Source organism: Chamaea fasciata, unplaced genomic scaffold (assembly GCF_029207755.1).
Source record: "Chamaea fasciata isolate MVZ Bird 193981 ecotype frontalis unplaced genomic scaffold, bChaFas1.0.hap1 SCAF_26, whole genome shotgun sequence".
Classification (NCBI taxonomy): Eukaryota; Metazoa; Chordata; class Aves; order Passeriformes; family Sylviidae; genus Chamaea; species Chamaea fasciata.
In genome coordinates, this window is record NW_027094111.1 from 901,336 (window position 1) to 923,297 (window position 21,962).

The 21,962-nt window shown below is 51.5% G+C and overlaps 1 protein-coding gene across 1 annotated transcript in view; it reads right to left on the minus strand.

Annotated features, from left to right (window-relative positions):
- MAN1C1 (mannosidase alpha class 1C member 1) overlaps nt 1-21,962 on the minus strand; it is a 55,874-nt gene that overhangs the window by 20,364 nt on the left and 13,548 nt on the right. Inside the window, exon 3 of the mRNA XM_066204648.1 lies at nt 15,171-15,267. Coding sequence (XP_066060745.1) covers nt 15,171-15,267 — 97 coding nt within the window. The remainder of the gene's footprint in view (nt 1-15,170; nt 15,268-21,962) is intronic.

Below are 21,962 nucleotides of genomic sequence, written 5' to 3' on the forward strand. Positions count from 1 at the left end.
TCCCCAGGAAGGCGAGATCTCTCCAAAGGCTCTCCCGAATCCATCACGCTCTCCATGCCTGGGGAGCCACGGAGAACAGGGACCCTGCCAAGGCGTGGGCTCTCCTGTCCCACCAGCGTTGCTCTGGGGCCCGAGGAACAAGGAGGAGTTCGGGCTGTGCCTTTGGAAAGGTGAACACGGCGCGAGGATTCCCAAGCAGCAGGAGATGGAGCATCCTCAGCAGGATCTCCACCACCTTTCCAGCACTCCCTGGTGTCAGGGCTCAGCTCAAATAAAATTTTCCCTTCACAGGCTGGTTTGGGTATGGAAAGGGCCTTAAAGTTCAGCCAGTTCCAACCTTCCTCTAGAAAATTCCTGGTGGTGTTCAGGGCCACGTTCCCCTGTGACTGCCCCAGGGAGGGATGGAAGGCCAGCCTGAGCTCAGGCAGCCCTGCAGCAGGCACGGAGCTCGGGGAACCTCCTCTCCAATTCCCTCAGCCCCAGGGGACCTGCTCCTGGGCAAAGAACCCTTTGTGAAGTTACTCAGTGAACAGAAACCAAATCCTTCATCCCCAAACCCGGACAGTAACGCTTTGTGCCAGCGCCTCAAACACCAACAGCACAAGCCATTAGGAAGATCTCAGATTTAATCTTTCCTACAGCAGGGCTGCTTAAGTGCTGCAGAACAGGGGGGGTTCCAACAGCTCTCTGCTGCCTTCAATAACGAGAGTTTACAACTGAAAAGCAAGAGCAGAAGGGGGAGGAATTTAGATCAGCGCAATGTAAACCCAGATCAAAAATGAAAGGTCCTGACTCCCACTGTTCTTATGTCAAATCGTGTTTGTCAAAACAGAAATTAGTGCTGAACTCCTGCTTGGAATAGAAATGAGGATGCAGTTTCTGTGGAACTGGTTATGTTGGTGAAGTGGTTAACTGCCAAGGCACACGGGGCTCTGGTTGTCACTGGTTGTTTACCGTCACCTCTTGCGGTAAAACACCAGGTCCCTTCCCCTGGTTCTGCTGCTCCGAAGGCTCCAATTAAAATCAGTGCCCTGCTCCAGCAGGAGTCTGAAAAATGACCATCTCCAAGTGCTGCTTCTTTCGGTCCTTTTTCCCCACGCCAGGCCTTGGAGAGCAGCCTGAACTCCTGACATTTATCCCGAGATGTGTGTGAGAAGCCTGGGAGCTGCCGCGTCACCACACAGCTCCTGGCTGGTGGCAAACCATCCAATGCTGGGAGAAATCCACACAGAGACGTTTTACACAGCTCAGGATTATCTTGGCAACCAAGCACACTGTGAAAATCACTGCAGCTCCCTGAAAAATCCGCCCTGCAGCCAAGATTTGCCAGTCCCTGTGCGGAGCGCTCCAGGTCCGGCACAACGAGGGGCCGGGAGCCTGCAGCTCCTGAGGTGGGATCTGGGCTTAGGCCAGAGCTCCCTCCCTGCTCTGGGCTTTAGCTTCTCCTGCCAGCCAAAAAAAAGCAGGAGGAATTTTCCTCAAAGCGTGGAAAGAAAGAGGATTTAAAGAAAGAGAGCGTGGTAGAGAAATAAAAATTAATTTATCCGCCACATGCGGACCTGTCTCTGTTCATCCCTTTGCAGCAGCCATCCATCTCCCCTCTGGAACGGGGCAGGAACACTCCCCACCTGGCGATTTCCCAACATTTCCTTTCCAGCACGCCCAGCTCACACCAGGGATGATGAACTCCAGCTCCAGGAGATGCTCCCCAGGGGAAAGTCACTCTGCTCCCATTGCAAGGACCAGCCCCAGGTGTCAGGGATCCCCAGCAAAGGGCTGGTGCCGCTGCTCCAGCTGACAGGAATGAAACAGAAAATCCAAATGGAACTGCGAAAGGGGTTTTCTTTTCAGGAGGAAAGGAAATTTCTCAGTTAGATCCACAATCAACTCATTACAGCCCTTCAGCTGCCTGCGAGTGGTACCTACTGCAGATGCAGCCAGAAACACCAGAGCTGAGCTAAGCCCTGCCAGTGCCTTATTTATTGAGTTTTTTTGTCTGTGAACCTGCTAGCTGTAACACAGAGTAACTCCATTCCCTTTATTTAAGGCAAACTAAACAAATTACATCTGAGCAACGAGGTAGCAGAAGCGAGAGATGGAGGGGACAAAGAAGTAGTTCAAGAATTAGAGGAGATCTATTTCTTTTTGTATCAGCACATTCTCTTGCAGAGTTAAAGGGGGAAGAAAAAAAAAAAAGTCCATTAGCTTTTGAGCAACCTCATTTTTCTCTGCTTCCCAAATAAACCACTGCACCTACACTTCAGGGACCTCATCAAAAACCACTTCGTGGCCAAGGTTATTTTCCCATCTTGCTCACATCAATCTTCCTCGCTCTGCTCTGCAGGTACCGGCCAAAGGGTCACCCCTGAGGGCTCTCCATGCCAGAGCTGTCCCCTGATGGGCAGCAAAGGGCGCCTGGCACAGCCCTGCGGGGTCACGGGCAGCCCTGTCCCTGTCCCCCACCCATGGGGCTCTCGGGGTGACCAAGCCCCACCCCACATCCCCACAAACCAGCCCCCATCACCCCAAAGCACAATCTCCCCCCTGATTTCAGTTTGTGCTCTGGTCTCTTCCCCTTCCCCAGCCCCGGGGAACCGCAGAGTCACAGGATGCCGCCAACCCCTTCAGCTCTCAGGGTTCTGTTCTGCTCACCGACTTCCCCTGGCCCTGGAGGTGTGGATTTTCCTGCAGTTCCAGAGGAAATACTGGATCCACTGGAATTCCATGCATTAACGACACCACTCAGCCCGTGCCCAGCTCTCTGAGCCTCACACCCAAAGCACGCCAGCCCTCGTCCTGTGGTAGAGCCACACTTCCCCCAGCTAAGGCAAGGTCAAAGGGCTGATCATCCCCTGCAAAGATGCCCGGGCACAGCAGAGGATTAATCCTGGAGCACGTGGCTGGGAAGGAGCAGAGCCCCCAGAGCTCCATCTGCCAACACAGGCTGAGCCTCCCACCTCCAGCAAAGCAACCTTGAGGGCTGGCATGAGGGAAATCACCCAAACATCTGGCTCACCCCACAGCTCAGCCTGCTTTCCGCTGTCAGCAGAAGGGATCTTCCAGCGCCCTGGGAAGTGCTAATGAACCCCAGCCTCACCTGCAGCACAGAGCAGGCCCAGCATATGGGCTGGACAGGTAAAGCTGGCACCAGACAGGCACCTTCAAGTGCTGCCTTTTAGGCTGCTGTAATCAAATTTAATAGAGAGTGTGTTCCAGCTGGGGAAGAAATGGCTTTTTTTTGCCTTTTTTTTTTTTTTTTTGGATTACAAACCACTCATGTTTTTCAAATATCAATTTCCCCTGGAGAATTAAGGCTATCGTTCAAGCTGAAGCAGCAGTGGCAGCTCTGCCCTGAACCAGTGATGGGTGAGAGACACAAAACCAGAGCTTGGGCTCATTTAGGGACGGGAAAAGGAGGCAGAGTCGGGGGGGGGGAACAGGTGAGCAATATTCTGGGGGGGGAGAAAAAAAGAGAAGAAAGGTGTTCAGCACAAAAATGAATTGCTTGTCACAGCCCCAGCCCCTCAGATAAGTTACTTCCTTCACAGGAATGGGAGAGCAGACATGTGATAAGCACCTATTGCCAGCTGCTCCTTAAATATTTAATACTTGGCAGCAGCTCCCCAGTTTAATCCTCTTTTCCCCAGTTTCTCCAACCATCTTTCAACATTCAGCGATCCTCCAGCCCCCGGCTCTGGTTCATCCCCGCACGACTCCAACACCTCCTGGAGCTCAAAAATCCAACTGTTCCCGTTTCCAAGCGTCGTCGGGGAGGAGGGGAGGCTTGCCTGGAGCTGGGAACACAATCCCTGGTAGAGCAGAGATGCTGCAAATCCACTCTCCACGTGCCTCCCATCTGTCTCCCGTGACACGCAGGCAGCTCGGTGGGCCACCGAGAGCTCCGGCAGGAAATTGCAAAGTGATAATCGTTCTAATGCTCCTCTGGGAAAGAGCTTTTCTCCTCCTGGTTTGGGGCTCAGATGTTGGCCAGGCAGAGGTAATTACTGCTGACAAAGATGGGTCATTTGCCAGGCCGGCAGCACTTCTGGGAGCAGCACTTCCACGAGGTTAAGCACAAGACAACAGCTGGGGCAAAACAACTGCTGGTGCCTCCCCGCTCTGGACGTCTGAAATTAATTTTGGAGCGCTTAAAGGTAATTTGATTATCTTCAATTTATTGCTCCTCCACGGAGCTCCGCGAGGACCTGCAGCATTTAATGTGAGGGGTCCCAACAGGCCCATTAGAACAAACACACGCGTCCTACCTGCAAGGATTAGCCCGCTCTGCCAGAGCCACAGGTAGCAGTTAACGAGCAGAGGCTGCTAATTCACCGCAGAATTCAAAGGGGAGACGCTTCGTCACAACAATCAGAAGAAGGTGCCCTTCTGCCTCCCAAACACGCTTCCCAGAAAGCGGCAGATGTGTTATGACAGCACAGCCTGCAACTCCTGACAGTGATTTTCCTTCAGATCTGCTCTGCTCTGGACGGGCTCTGCAGAACAGGCACCACCTCGGAGCCGGGGCTGTAAAACCACTCATCCCTGCCCTGGGTTTATCCACAGCCCAGCCCAGAAACGATCTGGTCCTTAACACCAGCCCAGGTGGGAGGAAATTCAGAGATAAAGAAACGAAATGAATCAACAGGATTAACTGTGCTCTTCAGTACGGGGCCTGGCTGATGAGCTGAGCCTGGAACCCTCATAATCACCGATGGGAGAATCTAAACACATTTTCCCGGCGAATGCAGTGGGTCAGGAGAATGCAAATGCTCCGTTACCACGAGCACAAACACATTAAGCCACGGCAGCTCCATCACTTGGGACCATCTGTCCCCGTTCTTCCCTTTCTCTCCCATATTGTTGAAGTCACACCAACAAGACCCCGGCTAAAAGCCTCCAAATGCTCGCCAGGATGCTGCTTGACAGGATTAGATATCAAAATAATCTCAGCAAATTGGGAAAACAGTCGGGAACAAGCGGGATGCGATTCAATGAGGCCGCGCGTTCTGCCCCGGGGGAAGCACAACGAACCGTGAAGCAGAAGGAATAAATGGTGAGGCAGCACTCCTGTCAAAGCCTCGGCCAGGCTGCAGCCCTCGGAAACGCAGCTCAAACCAAGCGTTTCCAGCTCAAACCAACGACTCCCAGCTCAAAATAACAATTTCCGGGTCAAACCAACGACTCCCAGCTCAAATCAATGATTTCCAGCTTAAATCAACAATTTCCATCTTAAATCAACAATTTCCAGGTCAAACCAACGACTCCCAGCTCAAATCAATGATTTCCAGCTTAAATCAACAATTTCCATCTTAAATCAACAATTTCCAGCTCAAACCAACGACTCCCAGCTCAAATCAATGATTTCCAGCTTAAATCAACAATTTCCATCTTAAATCAACAATTTCCGGGTCAAACCAACGACTCCCAGCTCAAATCAATGATTTCCAGCTCACATCAAGGATTTCCAGCTCAAATCAACAATTTCCAGGTCAAACCAACGACTCCCAGCTCAAATCAATGATTTCCAGCTTAAATCAACAATTTCCATCTTAAATCAACAATTTCCAGCTCAAACCAACGACTCCCAGCTCAAATCAATGATTTCCAGCTTAAATCAACAATTTCCATCTTAAATCAACAATTTCCGGGTCAAACCAACGACTCCCAGCTCAAATCAATGATTTCCAGCTCACATCAAGGATTTCCAGCTCAAATCAACAATTTCCAGGTCAAACCAACGACTCCCAGCTCAAATCAATGATTTCCAGCTTAAATCAACAATTTCCATCTTAAATCAACAATTTCCAGCTCAAACCAACGACTCCCAGCTCAAATCAATGATTTCCAGCTTAAATCAACAATTTCAAATTTAAATCAACAATTTCCAGCTCAAACCAACGACTCCCAGCTCAAATCAATGATTTCCAGCTTAAATCAACAATTTCAAATTTAAATCAACAATTTCCAGGTCAAACCAACGACTCCCAGCTCAAATCAATGATTTCCAGCTTAAATCAACAATTTCCAGCTCACACCAAGGATTTCCAGCTCAAATCAACAATTTCCAGCTCAAACCAATGACTCCCAGCTCAAACCAACGACTCCCAGCTCAAATCCATGATTTCCAGCTCAAACCAACGATTTCCAGCTCAAAGCAGGACGTTGCAGCGTTAGAAAAAGGCACAAAGCCCACCCCAGGATGAGCAGGGATGCCTGGCACAAGAAAGGGCACCGAGTCTCCCTCCAGCAGCATTCGGAGACTCCAGAGGGAAGCGAGGGCTCGGCAGCAGGAATGTGACCTGCAATTAAAGCTGGGTCGGTCTGAGGCTGCTCGGCCTCCGGGGGAGAAACTTGACGACGTTTTGGAGATGCTGCAAAGAACCGGAGGATAAAAAGCACTCTGCACATCCCCAGGGAAAGGCCAAGGAGCCCCAGCTTGACTCTCGGCAGGACAGAGGGGTCAGGCACCAGGACAAGCTTTAGAGTGAGGCAGAATTGTCTGCCAGGACCTTCCAGCCTCGGGAAGGGAAGCACTAAAAGACCCCTCGCTGCTACTTTTGTGTTTCGCTGCTCCCTGAGATGAGCGGGAGTCGCGGGTTCTGCAAAAAGCCTCCTTGGAGAGGCAGCAGGGTGACCCCGAGGGAAGGAAGAGCTCCAGAAAATGATTCCTGACGGCTCCATGCCCTGCAGGCCTCTCCCAGAGCCACCTCAGTGACAGAGAACATCACAGCTACAATTCGGGATGTGCACACAAAAGTCAGGAAATTAAAGATGCTGGTTCCCACAGCAACCAGGAGGGAGCCTGCCAAGAGAGGAGGGATGTTCCAGCCCAGGCAAAAGGTGTCACTTTTAATGCCTGAAGGCGACTTCCACTTCCAGCTGCCTGAAGGAGAAGTCCGGGAGAGCTCTGCGCTCCTGCACGGGCAAACCTCGATCCTCAGGCTCTTTGTCCCTGGATTCCCTCTCTTCCTGGCAGAGCACAGCACGGGCTGGAGCTGGGAGATGGAGATGAAGCAGAGCAGTGGAGGCTGCTGTGATCCCCCAGCTCAGGACTCACAGGATTTGTGTTTTTCCCAGCCCCAGCTCTGTGAGGAAACCACCCCAGTGCAATCCCGCGTTCAGATGAGAGCTCTGTGGAGAGAAACAGGAATAGCGGAGGTGTTCTCAATCCTGTGTTCGTGCCTGAGAGGTAAATTCTGTGTGCACTGAAATTAGTAGGAAACAACCCCTGCCTTTAGAACTTGCTCTTGAAACGCTTTCATTTTCCTGCACTGAACTTTTTCTCCCTTTTTTTTTTTCCCCCCCCCTTTTTGGAGCTGCATATAAAGTGTGGCAGGGTGCAGAAGTGGCGTTGGGAATAAAACATCAGAAGAAGGATGAACAATTTTAGTCAGCCCCCAAAAAAATAAAAAAAAAATATCCTCTCTGTGTTTCACACTGATGCCTCAAGCAAAGGCTGAGGGATTTCCTTGAACTTCCAAAAAAATCCTCTCCAGAGACAGGAACAATCCTGGGAGGCTAAATGGAAGCACTCTGTGAAAGCAGAAAGGTCTTCCAGTGACAAATGCCTGCCACAACATTCTGAGCACACAGAGGCAGCCCCGGCAGCAGTGACAAATCTGGAAGTTGATGTCCTGTGGGAGGAAGTTAAACCCACTGATTAAGTGAGATAAGGGACTCCTCTCCCCCGAAAAGGCAGCAGAGATTGGAAAAAAAAAAAAAATCAGAAACAAGCACCTGGAGAAATTACAGGGGAAGAAATTCTGTAGCAGGACCCATTTGATATACGATCTGCTGGAGGTGAGTAGAAAAATGTCAAAATCTAACACTAATCCAGATGAATATCCAATGAGACACGTAATGAGGGTGGAAAGAACGCTCAGCGGCAGCACAAAACGATGTGATAAAGCAGTTAAGTTCTAAATGTGAAATCCAACACAGCACAGCCAGTCTGGAACCTGCTTAATCTCTTCAGAAGTTTCAGGAGTGAAAACCAAGTGAATTAAAACCAAACTGAGTGGGTTTGGTTTTGTTTGTTTGTTTTTTTTTCTTTTTTTTCTGTACAGTTTCCATCTCCTCCGCATAAACAAGGGAAAACTAAAAATACAGAGGGATAAAGGTAAGAAACCCACGAGTCTCAAGACGTTTCCAACATTAAAAGGCATAGCTAAAAGTGTATTTTTAAAACATTCTTAAGCTGCTCTGGTTTTTTAAGTAGCTCCTGGCAGTGCAGGGGGGTTTGTGTCTGCAAATCCTCCTGGAATAAAACTGGAGCCAGAGCGGGGCCGGGCTCTGGGACAGGACAAGAAACGGCCTCGCGTTGTGCCAGGGGAGGTTTAGGTTGGATTTTGGGGAAAATTCTTCGCTGAATGGGTCATCAAGCATTGGAACTGGCTGCCCAGGAGTCACCAGGCCCGGCAGTGCTGGGAAATGTGTGGATGTGGCACCCGGGGATGAGGGCTGGTGCTGGGTCAGTGCTGGGATTTAAAGGTCTTTTCTGACCTTGGTTCTGTGATTCTGGCAAGAATCTCATCAGGAATCTGCCTGCAAGCAGTGGCCAGGAGACTCCGGGCCCTGAGCAATCCCAAAATCCACCTTCAGCCCAAGCAGGGCAGTCAGGAAGCCCCAGGCCTGGCAATCACCTCCCTACAGAATCCCAGAATTGTTTGGGTGGGAAGGGACCTCAAAGCCCAGCCCATCCCATGGATCCCATCCCATGGATCCATCCCATGGATCCAGTCCATCCCATGGATCCCATTCCATCCCATGGATCCCATCCCATGGATCCCATCCCATGGATCCCATTCCATCCCATGGATCCCATCCATCCCATGGATCCCGTTCCATGGATCCAGCCCATCCCACAGATCCATTCCATCCCACAGATCCCATAATTCCCAGCCCATCCCAGCCCATGGATCCCATCCCATGGATCCCATAAATCCCATCCCATCCCATCCCATGGATCCCACAAGTCCCATAAATCCCAGCCCATCCCATGGGTCCCATCCCACGGATCCCAGCCCAGCCATGGACACCTCCCACTCCCGCAGTCCCCCAGCCCCAAATTCCCCGTGATTCCCAGGCTGTGCCCAGCCCCTGGAGCGGGTGCCGGATGTTTGCTCAAAGCAGCTGCAAGTGCCAAGCCTCCAGCTCAGCTTTTGCCGTGGAGCCGCCACCAAAGGCTCCCAATCCAGAGCTGGATCTGTGAGCAGTCCAACTCCTCCCACTCTCAGCTGGCTGCCTTTTAATCACACGCTCAATATCTCTGAAGATTAGACAATTATTTCCGCATAATTAGTGTCCAGAATGAGGCACAGGCAACATCCATAATGGGGTGCTTAAAGAAAATATTAAAAGAAAAGGAGGGGAAAAAAAAAAATCTTAAAGATGAGCTCGGTGTGTTTTAAAATACACACAGAGCCTGAAAAAAAAACCAGGATAAAAAAAAAAAACCAGCTCCAGCCTGATTGTTGCCCGTGTGCTCCACCACGGGACTGCTCACGTGTGGCTTCCCCCACCGCTCTGCTCCTGTCCCAGCAGCCCACAGAGGCCCCACAGAAGCCCCTCCACGCACAGCTCAACGCCATTCGCCCTTCTCCTGCTCCCATTTGCTGCTCTAATGGCTGTTTTTGCTGTTTTTCTGTTCCTTGTTTTGTTTCCTTCTCCCCCTTTCTGCTGCGCCAAGCACTTCTGACAAATCCCAAGACGCTCCCCGCTACTTGTGGGCCTCGTTAAGCTCCAGACTCAGCTTGGGGTCAGTGGAAAGTTCAGGAAGCTGGTGAGGAAGCCGGGATGATTGATGGGGTTGCGTGGAGAGGATGAGCTTGCCCAGTTTGTGCTCAGGACAGGCCAAGCTGTGCCGTCCCGAGTCCCCACATCCCCCAGCCCGGGCTCTCAGCTTCTCCACCCAATTTCTCCTTCCTGACTTTCTTTCTTTAAGATGAACCCACTCGGTCCAAATGACATTTTTCCAACAGTCACTGCCCATCCCCGGGCTTTGAGGAGGGCTGGAGCCACTCTGTGAGACGTTGTGGGTTGGGTTTTTTTTTTTTTTTCTGTTTAAATTTTTAAATGAATATTCCCAGCTGAGAAGTCAGCTGAGCCACTGTCATCAGCTTAAACCCCTGTGTGGGGTTTGGGCTCCCTGATGTTGGAGCCAGCACTGCCAGCAGGACTCAAGGTGAGAGTGGAGTGGGGGAAGATCTCCTGAAGGATTAATTAGCTTGGGAATGATCTCAAAACAGGGGAAAAAACCCCCCAAAAAACCCACAAAACAGGGATTGATGTCAGCTCCAGCACACAGCCAGACCCCGGTGAGTTCGGGATTTGGAGGAAATCCTGACTCCCTGCTTCCTGCTGCCAGCAAATAAGTTTGTTTCTTCAGATTTCACCGACAGCAAAAGCCAAAGTCAACTCAAAATGCCCTCCTGAAAATTATTCATCTGGGGAACATTACACATGAAAAAGAAAGAAAAAAAAAAAAGATGATGATGGCAGGGAGCAACAGAGTTCCAGCAACATCCTCATTACAAGGTATTTTTCTCTTTAAAGAGCTCACGGAGCCAAGCATCCAATGTCATGTGCAATAGGCAGCAGGCATAATTTAGCATGGAAATTAAGAGAGCCATTATTATTATTATTATTATTTTAATCACATAAAAGGACTCTCCAGGGTTTTGCAATTTTGTGATCGCAGGGAAAGAGACCCGGAGACAGAAAAGGTGCAGTAGTGATTGCACAACTGGAGGTTCCCATTTCTCTTCTGGTAGCTGGGATATTGCTGAATTAATGTTTTCATTCCATTACCTCTCCTCTGTTACATATTCACAGACCAACTCCCGTCGCTTTTAATTGAGGTGGGTGTGTTTGCTGCCTGCTAAATCCTGGATGAGGGAAGCAGCTCTCTGGAAAATGCCCGCCTCAGCTGGCCGGCCTGGGTGGTTGGAGGCTCCGGCCCTGGGACCAGCAGATTTTGGGGGTCCAGCACCTGAGCTGGGAGTCCCAGAGCCGCTTCAATCCAGTGGGGATTCCTGGAATTCCCAGTGGGATTCCCGGAATCTCCACGCAGGTCTGAGCCTGGCAGGTCACAGCGCCGCAGGGCAGTGACGACGTCTGGCGGGATTTGCCAGGCAGAACAAACCCGAAGGTTCTGGAGCTCCGGACGCTCCGTTTGGTCCTTCCCAGGGGCCTCTCCGCATACATTCCTGTGCTCACTGCTTTTCTCCCCCAGCCAGCTCATCCCCTTTTGTTTTTTTATCCTGGAGAGCCAAACCAGCCCCATTTCCAGGCAGCTGAGGCCAGTGACCTCCTGCCTTCAAAGCAAACAGCTCCGGCCACGGCCTGAGCCCAGCACACAAACACAGCCCGGGCAGACCCCGACTTTTCCAGGGATTTCTCCACCCCGTGCCCTCTCCCCAGGCAATCGAAGGGGGAGCAGCACGAGAGCCCTGCTGCAGGAGGAGGTGCAAACACCTCCTGTCCTCTCAGGGCACAGCTCTGCTGACCTGGCAGTGTCCTGGCAGTGACAGTTGTCCCTTGGATTCCCAGCAGCTGGAGCCTCACCGTGCTGCAGAAATTCAGCATATGCTGAGAGGAGCAGTGGCTGCACCCAGGCAATTCATGACCTCAGGCATGATATCGAGTGGGGAAAGAGGAAAATAAAAAAAAAAAAAAAGGGGGGGGGGAACCTGGTAAAGGCTTGCTATTTTTAAACTAAAATTAATAAACCAACGTGCGTTTAGGTGGTGAAAAACGCCTAACAGCACAGCAAGGTTCCATATTTACTTGCTGTCACTGACTTCAGAGCAAATTGGCTCAGGTTAGAAGTCAAAGAAAGATTCTGCTGCTGCCAGCACTGCACACTTCAAGAGATATCTGAAAATCAGGCTTCTCACCTTATCATTGTTAAAAGACTGTGCAATCAAAATGTAACTGACAATTCAGCTGATGCACGAGCAGAACGAGATGCCAGCTCACTCTCCCGTAGCTACAGAAGCTCTGTAGAGCTAACAGGATTTTAAAAACATTTTGTCAGAAAAATAAGTGGCTCTGACAGAGCTGGGGAGCGGGCAGAATAATAATCCGGCGCTCCGGAGCTGCCGGTGACAGGCGCATCTCAGGGGCTGTGACACACGGAGCCGCTGCCCTCTCCAGCAGCCCCAGCTCCTGCGGGGCCAACATCTGCAAACATCTGTGAATTTAGTCCTTCCAGCACCCGAGGCGGCTGAGAAGGGTTAAAATAACGGCATCAGCACCGGGAGCAGAACTGGTACCTGCACACCTCCAGCCTCACCCTCAGCTGTGCCGTTTTCCTTCAGTGCTCCGGCACCTGGTTTGAGCAGTGCCTGGAGTTCTGCAGCTTTTCCTGGAGAATTCCTGCAGACAACCCTGAGCCCCCCCAGCTGTGCAGCCTCCAGGACCTTTTGGAGCCACTGGAGCCCCGCGGCGTGGGTTTGTTCCAGCAGGGATCATCCCCCCAGCCTCGCGGAGCGCTCTGCCCAGCTCCGCAGCCCCATTCCCAGGGAAATCAGCACATCCCAAAGCCTGAACCGCGTTTGCCCCACTGGAGGCCAGGGGCTCCACAGCCCCATTCCCAGGGAAATCAGCACATCCCAAAGCCTGAACCGCGTTTGCCCCACTGGAGGCCAGGGGCCGGGCTGTGCGGCGTGGCACTTGTGATCTCAAGCATCACTGAGGAATAATTAATGCTGATGAAAGGAGCGCAGCTTGTGGGTTTAAGGCAAGGGCTCTGGAGCCGCGGTGATTGTAAATGACAGCAATCACAGGAGGCCTGTGCACAGAAAACCCGGCCAGAAACGTGGGAGAGGCTTGGGGGGAGCGATGCCTTCGAAACAGGAGCTGGGGAACATCAAGCACCAGCGGGAGCGTGAGACCAAGCACCAGAACAAAGTCCAGGAGAGGGGGAATGCTGCCGGAGAATACTTGGGAAGGGGCAAAGTTGGATCTCTGTAGGGATCAACGGGGTTGGGGATCCCGGTTTTCCTGCCTGGGTGGGAGAAGGGGGAGGGATGCTCTCTCCTGGCTGTCAGGAGAAGCAGGACACTCTGCAGGAGCAGAATTGAGAGTTCGTTTTTCCTTCTGTCGGACCAGAGGGAATATTTGATCCAGAGCAGCTCCCCCCAGGGCTGAGGCCGCCCAGCTGAAGGCTCCAAGTGAGCAGCAGCACATCCACAACAACGAAATGCATCGCCCTTCAGGAACCCGACTGCTTCCCGTGCACACAGACACACTCCAAAACAGCCCCCAAGAGGTTCCTCCCCTCCCACATGCAAGCAGCTGCAGAGAAATCTCAGCTTCGTATTGACATTTCCAGCCTGGAGAGCGCCCAGCTTGCCTCCTTTCCATCTGGAGTTTGGGATGAAAAGACACTTGATGTGACAGGAGGGGGACCGGGCACCAACGCAGGGCCACAGTGCCCTGTCCTCGTTCCTCCAGGGCTCTGAAGGCAAGAGGGACAGAGGGCTGCCACCAGCGACTGCCTGATGCTGCCCTCCTTCAGTTAGAGGGAGGAAAAGCCCGTGGAAAGGCTGAAACGTGCCATGAAGCTGCTCTTCTGCAGTTGTCTGCAAATCCTCGTGCTCCAAAGCATTTTCCCTGAGAGTGCTCACAGGCACACTACAAACAAGCATAAGTACTGTCAATTGTTTTCGCGTGATAAATGCATTTTAAAGCTTTCAATATTTTTGTCTGTTTACTGGCAAGCTCCTGGAGGAATTTTGACAAGCTTGCCAGAGTGGAAGAGCTGCAAAACGCTTCAGCTTGCTGCTGAACTCCATGCAAATCCTCCAAGGAAGAACCTGCCCGTGGCTGGAGGGGGCTGAGAGAGCAAAGCAAAGGCCAGACCCACCCAAAGCAGAGCTCCTGGCAGAGAGGGGCTGGGCAGGGGCTGCTCACACCCAGCCTGGGACAATCCCACACCAGCCCCGAGGGTTACTGGGGTTTCCCTGCAGCCCAGCCCAGCCCAGCTGTGAGTCACACGTGGCCTCACCACCCCACAGCAAAGAACTTGTCCCTAATGTCCCACATCACCCTGCCCTCTCTCAGCCTGGAGCCACTCCTGTCACCCCAGAGCCTTGTAAACCGTCTCTCCATCTCTCCTGTCCTCCCTCAGGTCCTGGAAGGCCATAATTACTCACCCCAAACCTTCTCCCCTCCAGGCTGATGGTGTCAGAGACACCTGATGCCATTCCCACCTTCACAATTCCCTTCCCCACATCTCAGCCCCCAAAGCTGAGCAGGATTTGGGGTTGGGAAACTCCACAGGCTGGGAGTTTTCCCCCCAGGTCCTGGAGCTGATGTGGAGAAGGACCTGGACACCTCCAGAGTGCAAACCAAGGGTGGGAGTGTTCTCCAAGCCCTCAGTGCCCTCCTGAGGAAATCAGCTCAGGGGGAACCTGCCCCCGGAGGAACTCCAGGAGATCATCCCTGCACACAGACCCCTGGGACAGGAGCCCAGAGCTCTCTGCACAGCGGCAATTCCCCAGGGAAGGGAAGGGAAGGGAAAGGAGAGGATGCTGAGGCAGCTTGTGCTGGGCTCCCCACGGCACAGGCCGGGAAACCCTCCGAGTGCAGAGCTGCAGAAAGACAATTTATATCCCCCAAAGCCAACAAACACCCCAAAACCACAACAAGGATCCCACCAGAGTGAGCGGGGCAATTGCACTGAAAGTGGCTCGCATTAAAAAAAAAAAGGTGATCTGCTAAAGAGTAAAATTATACCGGCCAGTTAGCACAGAGTATAAAGAGCTTTTAATATTGATTCACTCAATGTTTCATGGAATTCACATCTTGCTCAGCAGTGGAGAAACGAGAGAGAGAAAATGCTCGATTTGGTCGGGTCCTGAAGCCTAGCAGCTCAGACAGACAGGAGCAGTGTCAGCTCTGTGCCGCCTTCATGTTTTAATAAAGACACTTTCGTTTCAGCACTGCTCCCAAGCCCATTTGGAGCTGGCCCTGCACAGGGAGGTGACCCAGGCTGGCACTGAAGGGATGGGATGCCCTGGGACGTGCAGGGAATCAAAGCCTTGCTCCTCAGCAGCAGCTGGGACAGACACCTCCCTGCAGCGCAGAGAGAGGAGCTGCCCTGCACATGAGACCCCCCAGAACGCGAGGAGAAGTGAAATTTTAATAAATGGAGCCCCACTCACCGAACATGTTCCCGATGTGGCCGTTCTTGGTCAGCGGGCGCAGCTCGTTCTTGCCCAGGGCATACTGCTTGTAGTTATCCCAGGCGAACTTCATCATCTGCCAGGGGAAAAGGCAATGGGAACAGTCACCACCAGCGGGAATTTCCAAACCGGGGCTCTGGGAATCGGTGGGGGTTTCCCCACTCACTGCCAAACCCATGGGCTGTTAATTATGAAACCGTAATTCCCACTGAACACGAGGAGTGGGGCTGCACCCAGAGCTGGGGGCAGGTTTCCAGCTCATTTCTGGTGAAGATCCTGGCACACCTCACACCCAAACCCCACTTTTCCCCCTGGCCCTGCAAAGCACGTGGGATTTGCAGGAAGCTGTCTCCATCCCTGAACTCCCTGCCTTTGGCAGAGGGCATCACTGTTTCAGAATGGTTGTTAAAATGAGCTGAGAGTGAGAGGCCAAAGCTGATCTGTCCCTAAGCACAGGGAGAAACCGATCTTGGGGACTGCACAGAGGTTTTCATCCTGTTCATTGACAGAACGCATTCACAAAGATCAAACCTTTTTATCTTCGATCAGAACCCCACAGTGCTTTCCTCAGAGGGCTCTGCACATGGGCTGGGTGATTTCTGAGCAACCCCTTCCAACACAAACAATTCCTTTTGGGATGTTTGAGCCGGGCCCAGCAGCCTGACCTTCCCCTGAGGGCTGTGGGGCAGTGCTTGTGCAAGTTCCAACACACACACACACACAGATCCCAGCGCAGCTTTTTGTGTCCTCCTGCCCCTCTGCCTCCAGCTGGGAGGAAAAATTAAACCTGTAAGTGTCCTTTCTTCATCTGGGAGAGACTTGTCAGCTTCCAAGGAGTGCCTTCAACAAAGCTGCCTCTTCTAAGCCCCCCAGCCTGGCTGTGAGCAGCTCCAGCCCCAGCACTGCACTGACCTGAACATCCTTTGATTCAACCCCTGGGAGAAACGAGAACAAAGGGGGAGAAGGGGCTTCAGAGCATCAGCCATGTTCTCCAGCACAGATAAGAGAAGTCAGAAACGCTTCCCTCAGCCCAGAGTTTTGAGGGAAAATGATGGTTTAAACCAAATCCTTCCTCCGCAGAGTGCTCTTGTCTCGTGTCTGCAGCAGCACTTGCTGCTCTGTTTCAGGATCAGAATCTGCAGGTTACTTCGGTCTGAAATTCCTCCTGTCATCTCAGCTCTTCCTCTTCCCTCCAGCTGTGTGCTTCACTAACCCAACATCACAAGCCCCTGGCAGAATCCTCCTTAATTAGCAAAAAAGCCACATCCCCAGATTCCCCCCTCCTCTTTAAACATCCAAAGCCAAGTTTCCTGGAGCTGTTCATATGGAGGAGGATAAACATTTGCTGAACCGATGGATAACACTCAGGCTCCAACAGCACCAGGAGATGGAATGCTGGACAAACAAATAAAGCCAATTTGAGGTTTAAAAACTCAGTGTGGGATGAATTAGTCAGTGGAGAGCTCTGCTGAGGAAACTAAATCATGACCCGGGGAGGGGGCAGAAACCCTCCACAAAATGCACTCCAGCATGTCCCAGCCACATGACTCGGGGTGTTCCCTTTATTTTTGTCAAATCTCTGTTTTGTTTTGTGGTTTGTTTTTTTTTTTTCCCCAGTGACAGCAGGTTCTAAATAGGAAGTTGTCATTCCTCGTGAACAGAACAGGGTGGGTGAATCTTGGAGGAGCTCTGTGCTCTCTCCGGGCAGCGCGGAGCAAAGGCTTTTCCGTGTCAGAGCTCCATGCTGAAGCTGCCGGCAGGAAGGACGGTGTTTTTGGAGGCAGCATTCCCACAGCGAGCAGCAGGGCTCCTGCACCAAAAGGAACCAGCCAGGCACCTCCTGGGCTCCTTTCTGCTCTCAATCACAGCTGAGGAAGCAGCACCCGCCCTTCTGGCACACAGGGAGCCTGGACACGCAGAGGATGTGGAAATGATCCTGTTCTGTTTCCCCAAACTCCTAACGCTCTCACTCTGAGTCAGCCCCGTTTTCAGCTGAGTATGAAATTTGAAGTTATTTCCTTCCCTCAGCTCCTTTAACCCCTCCAGTGCCCAAGGTCCAGGGTGGACCCAGCAACGCTCCAGAGTGTGCAGACACCTCCACCGCAGGGAGGGCACCGAGAACTGCCCAGGCTTTCCTTCAGCCCCCAGCAGCCACATCTCCTGCAGGGAAAATCTCCTTCTTTTCCTGTCTCCTCAGGCAAGGAGGGACAGCCTGAGGCTCCCCGACGTCCCCACTTCACCCAGGGCTCCGAGTGCCGGCAGAGCATCCCTCACCTGCCTGCTCAGCCACCCCAGCTGCCTTTGTCCCACTGCTGGGACAAGTTCCCCCCCCAAAGGATTTCAGTCCCAGCCTCTGCCTCTGCTCAGCCCTGAGCTGATCATGGGGGAGGCAGGGGACGATGGCACTGCAAGTGCTGCCTCACCCAGCTGCCAGGCTCTCTTTGGGTGAAGCACGTTGGGCTGGCTGCCTTAATTTAAACCCTGCAGATCCGGGAGGCAGGGCTGCACAACGTGGCAGCTTTTCATCTCCCGGCGTCCCAGAGCTTTTCCTCTCTCTCCACTTGACGGCTCCAAAAAGCAGCAACTGGAAAAGTTGAGGAGCCAAAAAAGCATCTGCACCACTCTGCCCGTTCTGGCTCCCTGCAGCTGCCTCTTCTCCAGGCCAAATTTAGCACCTCAGCTCCCAAAGCCCTGCAGGGATGCAGCGAGGCCCCCAAAGTGAGGGCTCCACAGCCCCAGCAGCTCCCTCTGAGCCCAGATCCCGAATTCCAGGCGGCAAGGGAAGGGATGGAGGTGCAGCAGGGAGGGGAATGTGTGTGCTGAGGTGTTCCAGGCTCATTCCTGACGAGCCACCAGGATCAGGAGTGAATATTTGATGCCACTCCAGTCCTCGCACATCACAATGCATCAGTGTTAACGTTGTGCCGTTCTGCATTTGAAAAATGGCACCGGAACCACAAAAATTATGGAAATAGATCCATAATTCCAGGTTTTGTTCTCAGCAGTGAGAGCCATCTGCCACCTAACAGACAATTATCTATTTGGCCCTGGTATTCTAAGCACTCCGAGTCTCGACTGATTTATAGCAGAGACTTCCAAATTTATAACTTCATTTGTCAGATGGCTTTTTCTTTTCTTTCACCTGCAAGTCACTTGGTACTTTGGAGAGTTTCAGCTGCCCAGCCAGACAAGTCTGTGTTAAAACCAACTAGAAATGACAAAACTGAACTCTGAAAACCTGTGCTGTCATTTTCACCGTTCAGATCCTTATCTTTTCTTGTGCTTTGCTCCATCCAAACCCCAAAGGGACCTGGCTTTCAAGCCCACCTGTGTTTCACAGAGGCAGCAGCAGAACAAAAAGCGTTTAGAGGATGCTGTGATCCAGGTAACGAGGAAATTGGGATGAAAACTTGACCAAGAAAGCGTTTGCACTTTGAAGAGATGTGCAAATCTTTAGCACATTTAATAACTAAACCACTCCAGATCTCTGGGTTTGTGGACTTGCAAAAAGCAGAGAGATGAGAGGGGGGGACAAAAAAAAGAAGAAAAAGCTCCCCCCCACCATCACTTGCCCCCCTTTTGTTAACAGGGAAGATTTCCAAATGCAGAGCACTCCCAAACAGCTATTTGATTAGTTTTATCCATCTAGACTGGGATAATTAGTAAATGCTTAAAAGATGAAATCTAAATTTACCAACCAATCAGCCCCTTTCAAGCACTTCCAAGGAACATTACACAGAGCCATTATCTTCACAAGATAACCACTTCTGTGGCTCTTCAGCCTCCTTCCTTCAACTCCCCTTCAAACATCTCGCTAGAAAAGATCTAAGAACTTCCCAATTTGGGTTAAAAAAAAAAAAACAAAACAAGGAGGCCAGGGTGGTGAGTGTAATTTTAATATTTCTTTCCCCATTGTGTTCCTAACTTGTTTTTTTTCCCCGCCTCTCTTCCCTTTCCTGCAGCTGGGAGCTGATTATTTGTCCCATCAGTTTCCGAAGCAGGACCTGTTCTATCCCACCTTTAACCTCCTTGCTGCCCCACGGCAGCCCCGTGCCAGCCTGGGTTTTTAAGCTGCAATAATGCCATTTATTTCCCCCTGCTGTATAAACCATAATTTGCCAGATGACAAGAGAGAGAGGAGAAGAGGAACTGCCAGTCTTGCAGGAAGAAGTCTGCCCGAACGCACTGGGATAACTCATTTCTGTTTGGAATAATGGACGCATTTTTCCCTTATCAGACTTGCATAAACCCGTATAATTCAGGATCTGCAGGAAAAGGTAATGAAACAGCATCATGTTTATTTTGTGTTGCTGCCTTTATATGATCACATGGAGATATAAATATCCAGGCGAACAGCGGGGCAGAACGCCATAAAAAGGCTGGGATTCATTTGGAAACCTTTAATAGAAAGCTGAGCAACTTCTCAGGTTCCTTCTCGGGGCCTGTGTCCCCGGTAATGCTTTTATGTAACAGCAAAATGATAACAAAAAGGCTGTGTGCTCGCTCCAGTGGATGGAGATGTTCCATTTAGGCAGACACAGATACCCAGAGCCTTCCTCTGGCTGGTTTAAAAGCCTCCAAGTGCAGAGCAGGAGGAGCTGCAGCTCCAGGGATGTTACCAAGCAACTCCCGGAGACCGACACCAACATTGATAATCCATCCTAAAGTAATTACACTTTATAATTAAAGATTACAGTAAATCCAATAGATCCCAACAGGAACTCGGGCAATTTAAAGGCAGGCTGGCTAACCTGCCTGTTTTCCAGCAGCCATGTTCTCTCCTGCCTGGAACGAGGCACTCAGGGAGCTGCAGAGATTTCCATTTAATCGGCCTTTGAGGGACGTGTTAATCCAACATCCCCCTTCTCCTCCCGCTTCAAACCAAACTCCTCCTTTTAACCCATGGCAAAGGGGTAAAACCTGAGCCTGTCGCTCCCAGGGGAAAGCCAGGGGAGCACAATCCCAACTGCAGCCCCAGCCCTCTCCTCTCTGCCCTCCACTGATGACTCTGGCACATCCTCGGGGCAACTTCCACTGCTCCGGCTCCTCCATCTAAAACACACTCAGCCCTTTCCTCCCAGGGCACTGGGCAGGGGGGAATATCCAGAGGGTGCTGGACACAGAAATATCCAGAGTGCCCTGGACACAGAAATATCCAGAGTGCATTTGACACAGAAATATCCAGAGTGCCCTGGACACAGAAATATCCAGAGTGCCCTGGACACAGAAATATCCAGAGGGTGCTGGACACAGAAATATCCAGAGTGCATTGGACACAGAAATATCCAGAGTGCCCTGGACACAGAAATATCCAGAGTGCCCCGGACACAGAAATATCCAGAGTGCCCTGGACACAGAAATATCCAGAGTGCATTTGACACAGAAATATCCAGAGTGCCCTGGACACAGAAATATCCAGAGTGCCCTGGACACAGAAATATCCAGAGTGCATTGGACACAGAAATATCCAGAGTGCCCTGGACACAGAAATATCCAGAGTGCCCTGGACACAGAAATATCCAGAGTGCATTGGACACAGAAATATCCAGAGTGCCCTGGACACAGAAATATCCAGAGTGCATTGGACACAGAAATATCCAGAGTGCCCTGGACACAGAAATATCCAGAGTGCATTGGACACAGAAATATCCAGAGTGCATTGGACACAGAAATATCCAGAGTGCCCTGGACACAGAAATATCCAGAGTGCATTGGACACAGAAATATCCAGAGTGCCCTGGACGCAGAAATATCCAGAGTGCCCTGGACACAGTGAGCCTGAGCTCACCTGGTCCATCAGGGTGCCCAGAGCAGCACCTGGATCCCTGGCAGTGGCCAGGGTTTGGAGCAGCCTGGGACAGAGGAAGGAGTCCCTGGAGCACTGGGATCTCACCCTGGGGTTTCCCCCTTTCCAGGCTGATTGCCCCTGCCCCGAGAGCACAGGGCTGGTTCCTGCCACCAACCAACTCCCTCAAAAGCAGATTTCTCCAAACACTCCCCTTGGAATGACCCCCAAAGCTCAGGAAAGCTTCACCTGCTGCTGTTCTGCCCAGGTTTTCCTTAAACACAAGATAAAGGTTTTCCACACCTTAAGCAGCAGCCTGGGCACAGAACTCCTCCCTGGGGCTCCAGCTCTTCCTGGAGGATTCTCACCCAAAAATTCCATCCCTGCAAACCCATCAGAGCTGAGAGTTCAGCGGGAGATGGCAGGCAGAGGAATTGCTTGCTGCAGGCAGCTTTATCTGGAACTAAATGTAACACAGCAATTCCAGCAACAGGTGAGTGGGGCTTTGCTTCAATTCCTTTCTGGCAAACTCCCGGCAGCTCCTTCTCAAAGCTGCATTTTGGGTTTTTCTGCTATCACAGCTCACTCTCTCTTGCACAACAGCCAAGGGCACTGCTCAGAAAACTGATCTCCATCACTGGAACAATGGGGGAATTCTTCAGGAAATCAGAAGAAATCACCTTCCAGCAAGTTACAATATTAAAAAAAATTAAAAATAAGCTTTAAGCTGTCCTGGCTGCACCCAGCCAGGCAGGTCATGGGGAGTTCTCCAGCACAGACCTGCAGAGCCAAGCACTCCCTGCCCACCACAGCCAGGGGAAAAGCAGCACTGATTTGCCTGATTTGCACTGGGAGGACAGAAAAAAAGCCCAGCACAGAGCAGCCCAAGGTTGTCAGCGTTAGTGGCAAGGACAGAAATAGAACTCAAGACTCTCCCTGACTCAGTCCCTGCTAGGGAAGCTGAATGGGAGAAAACAGCTCAAACC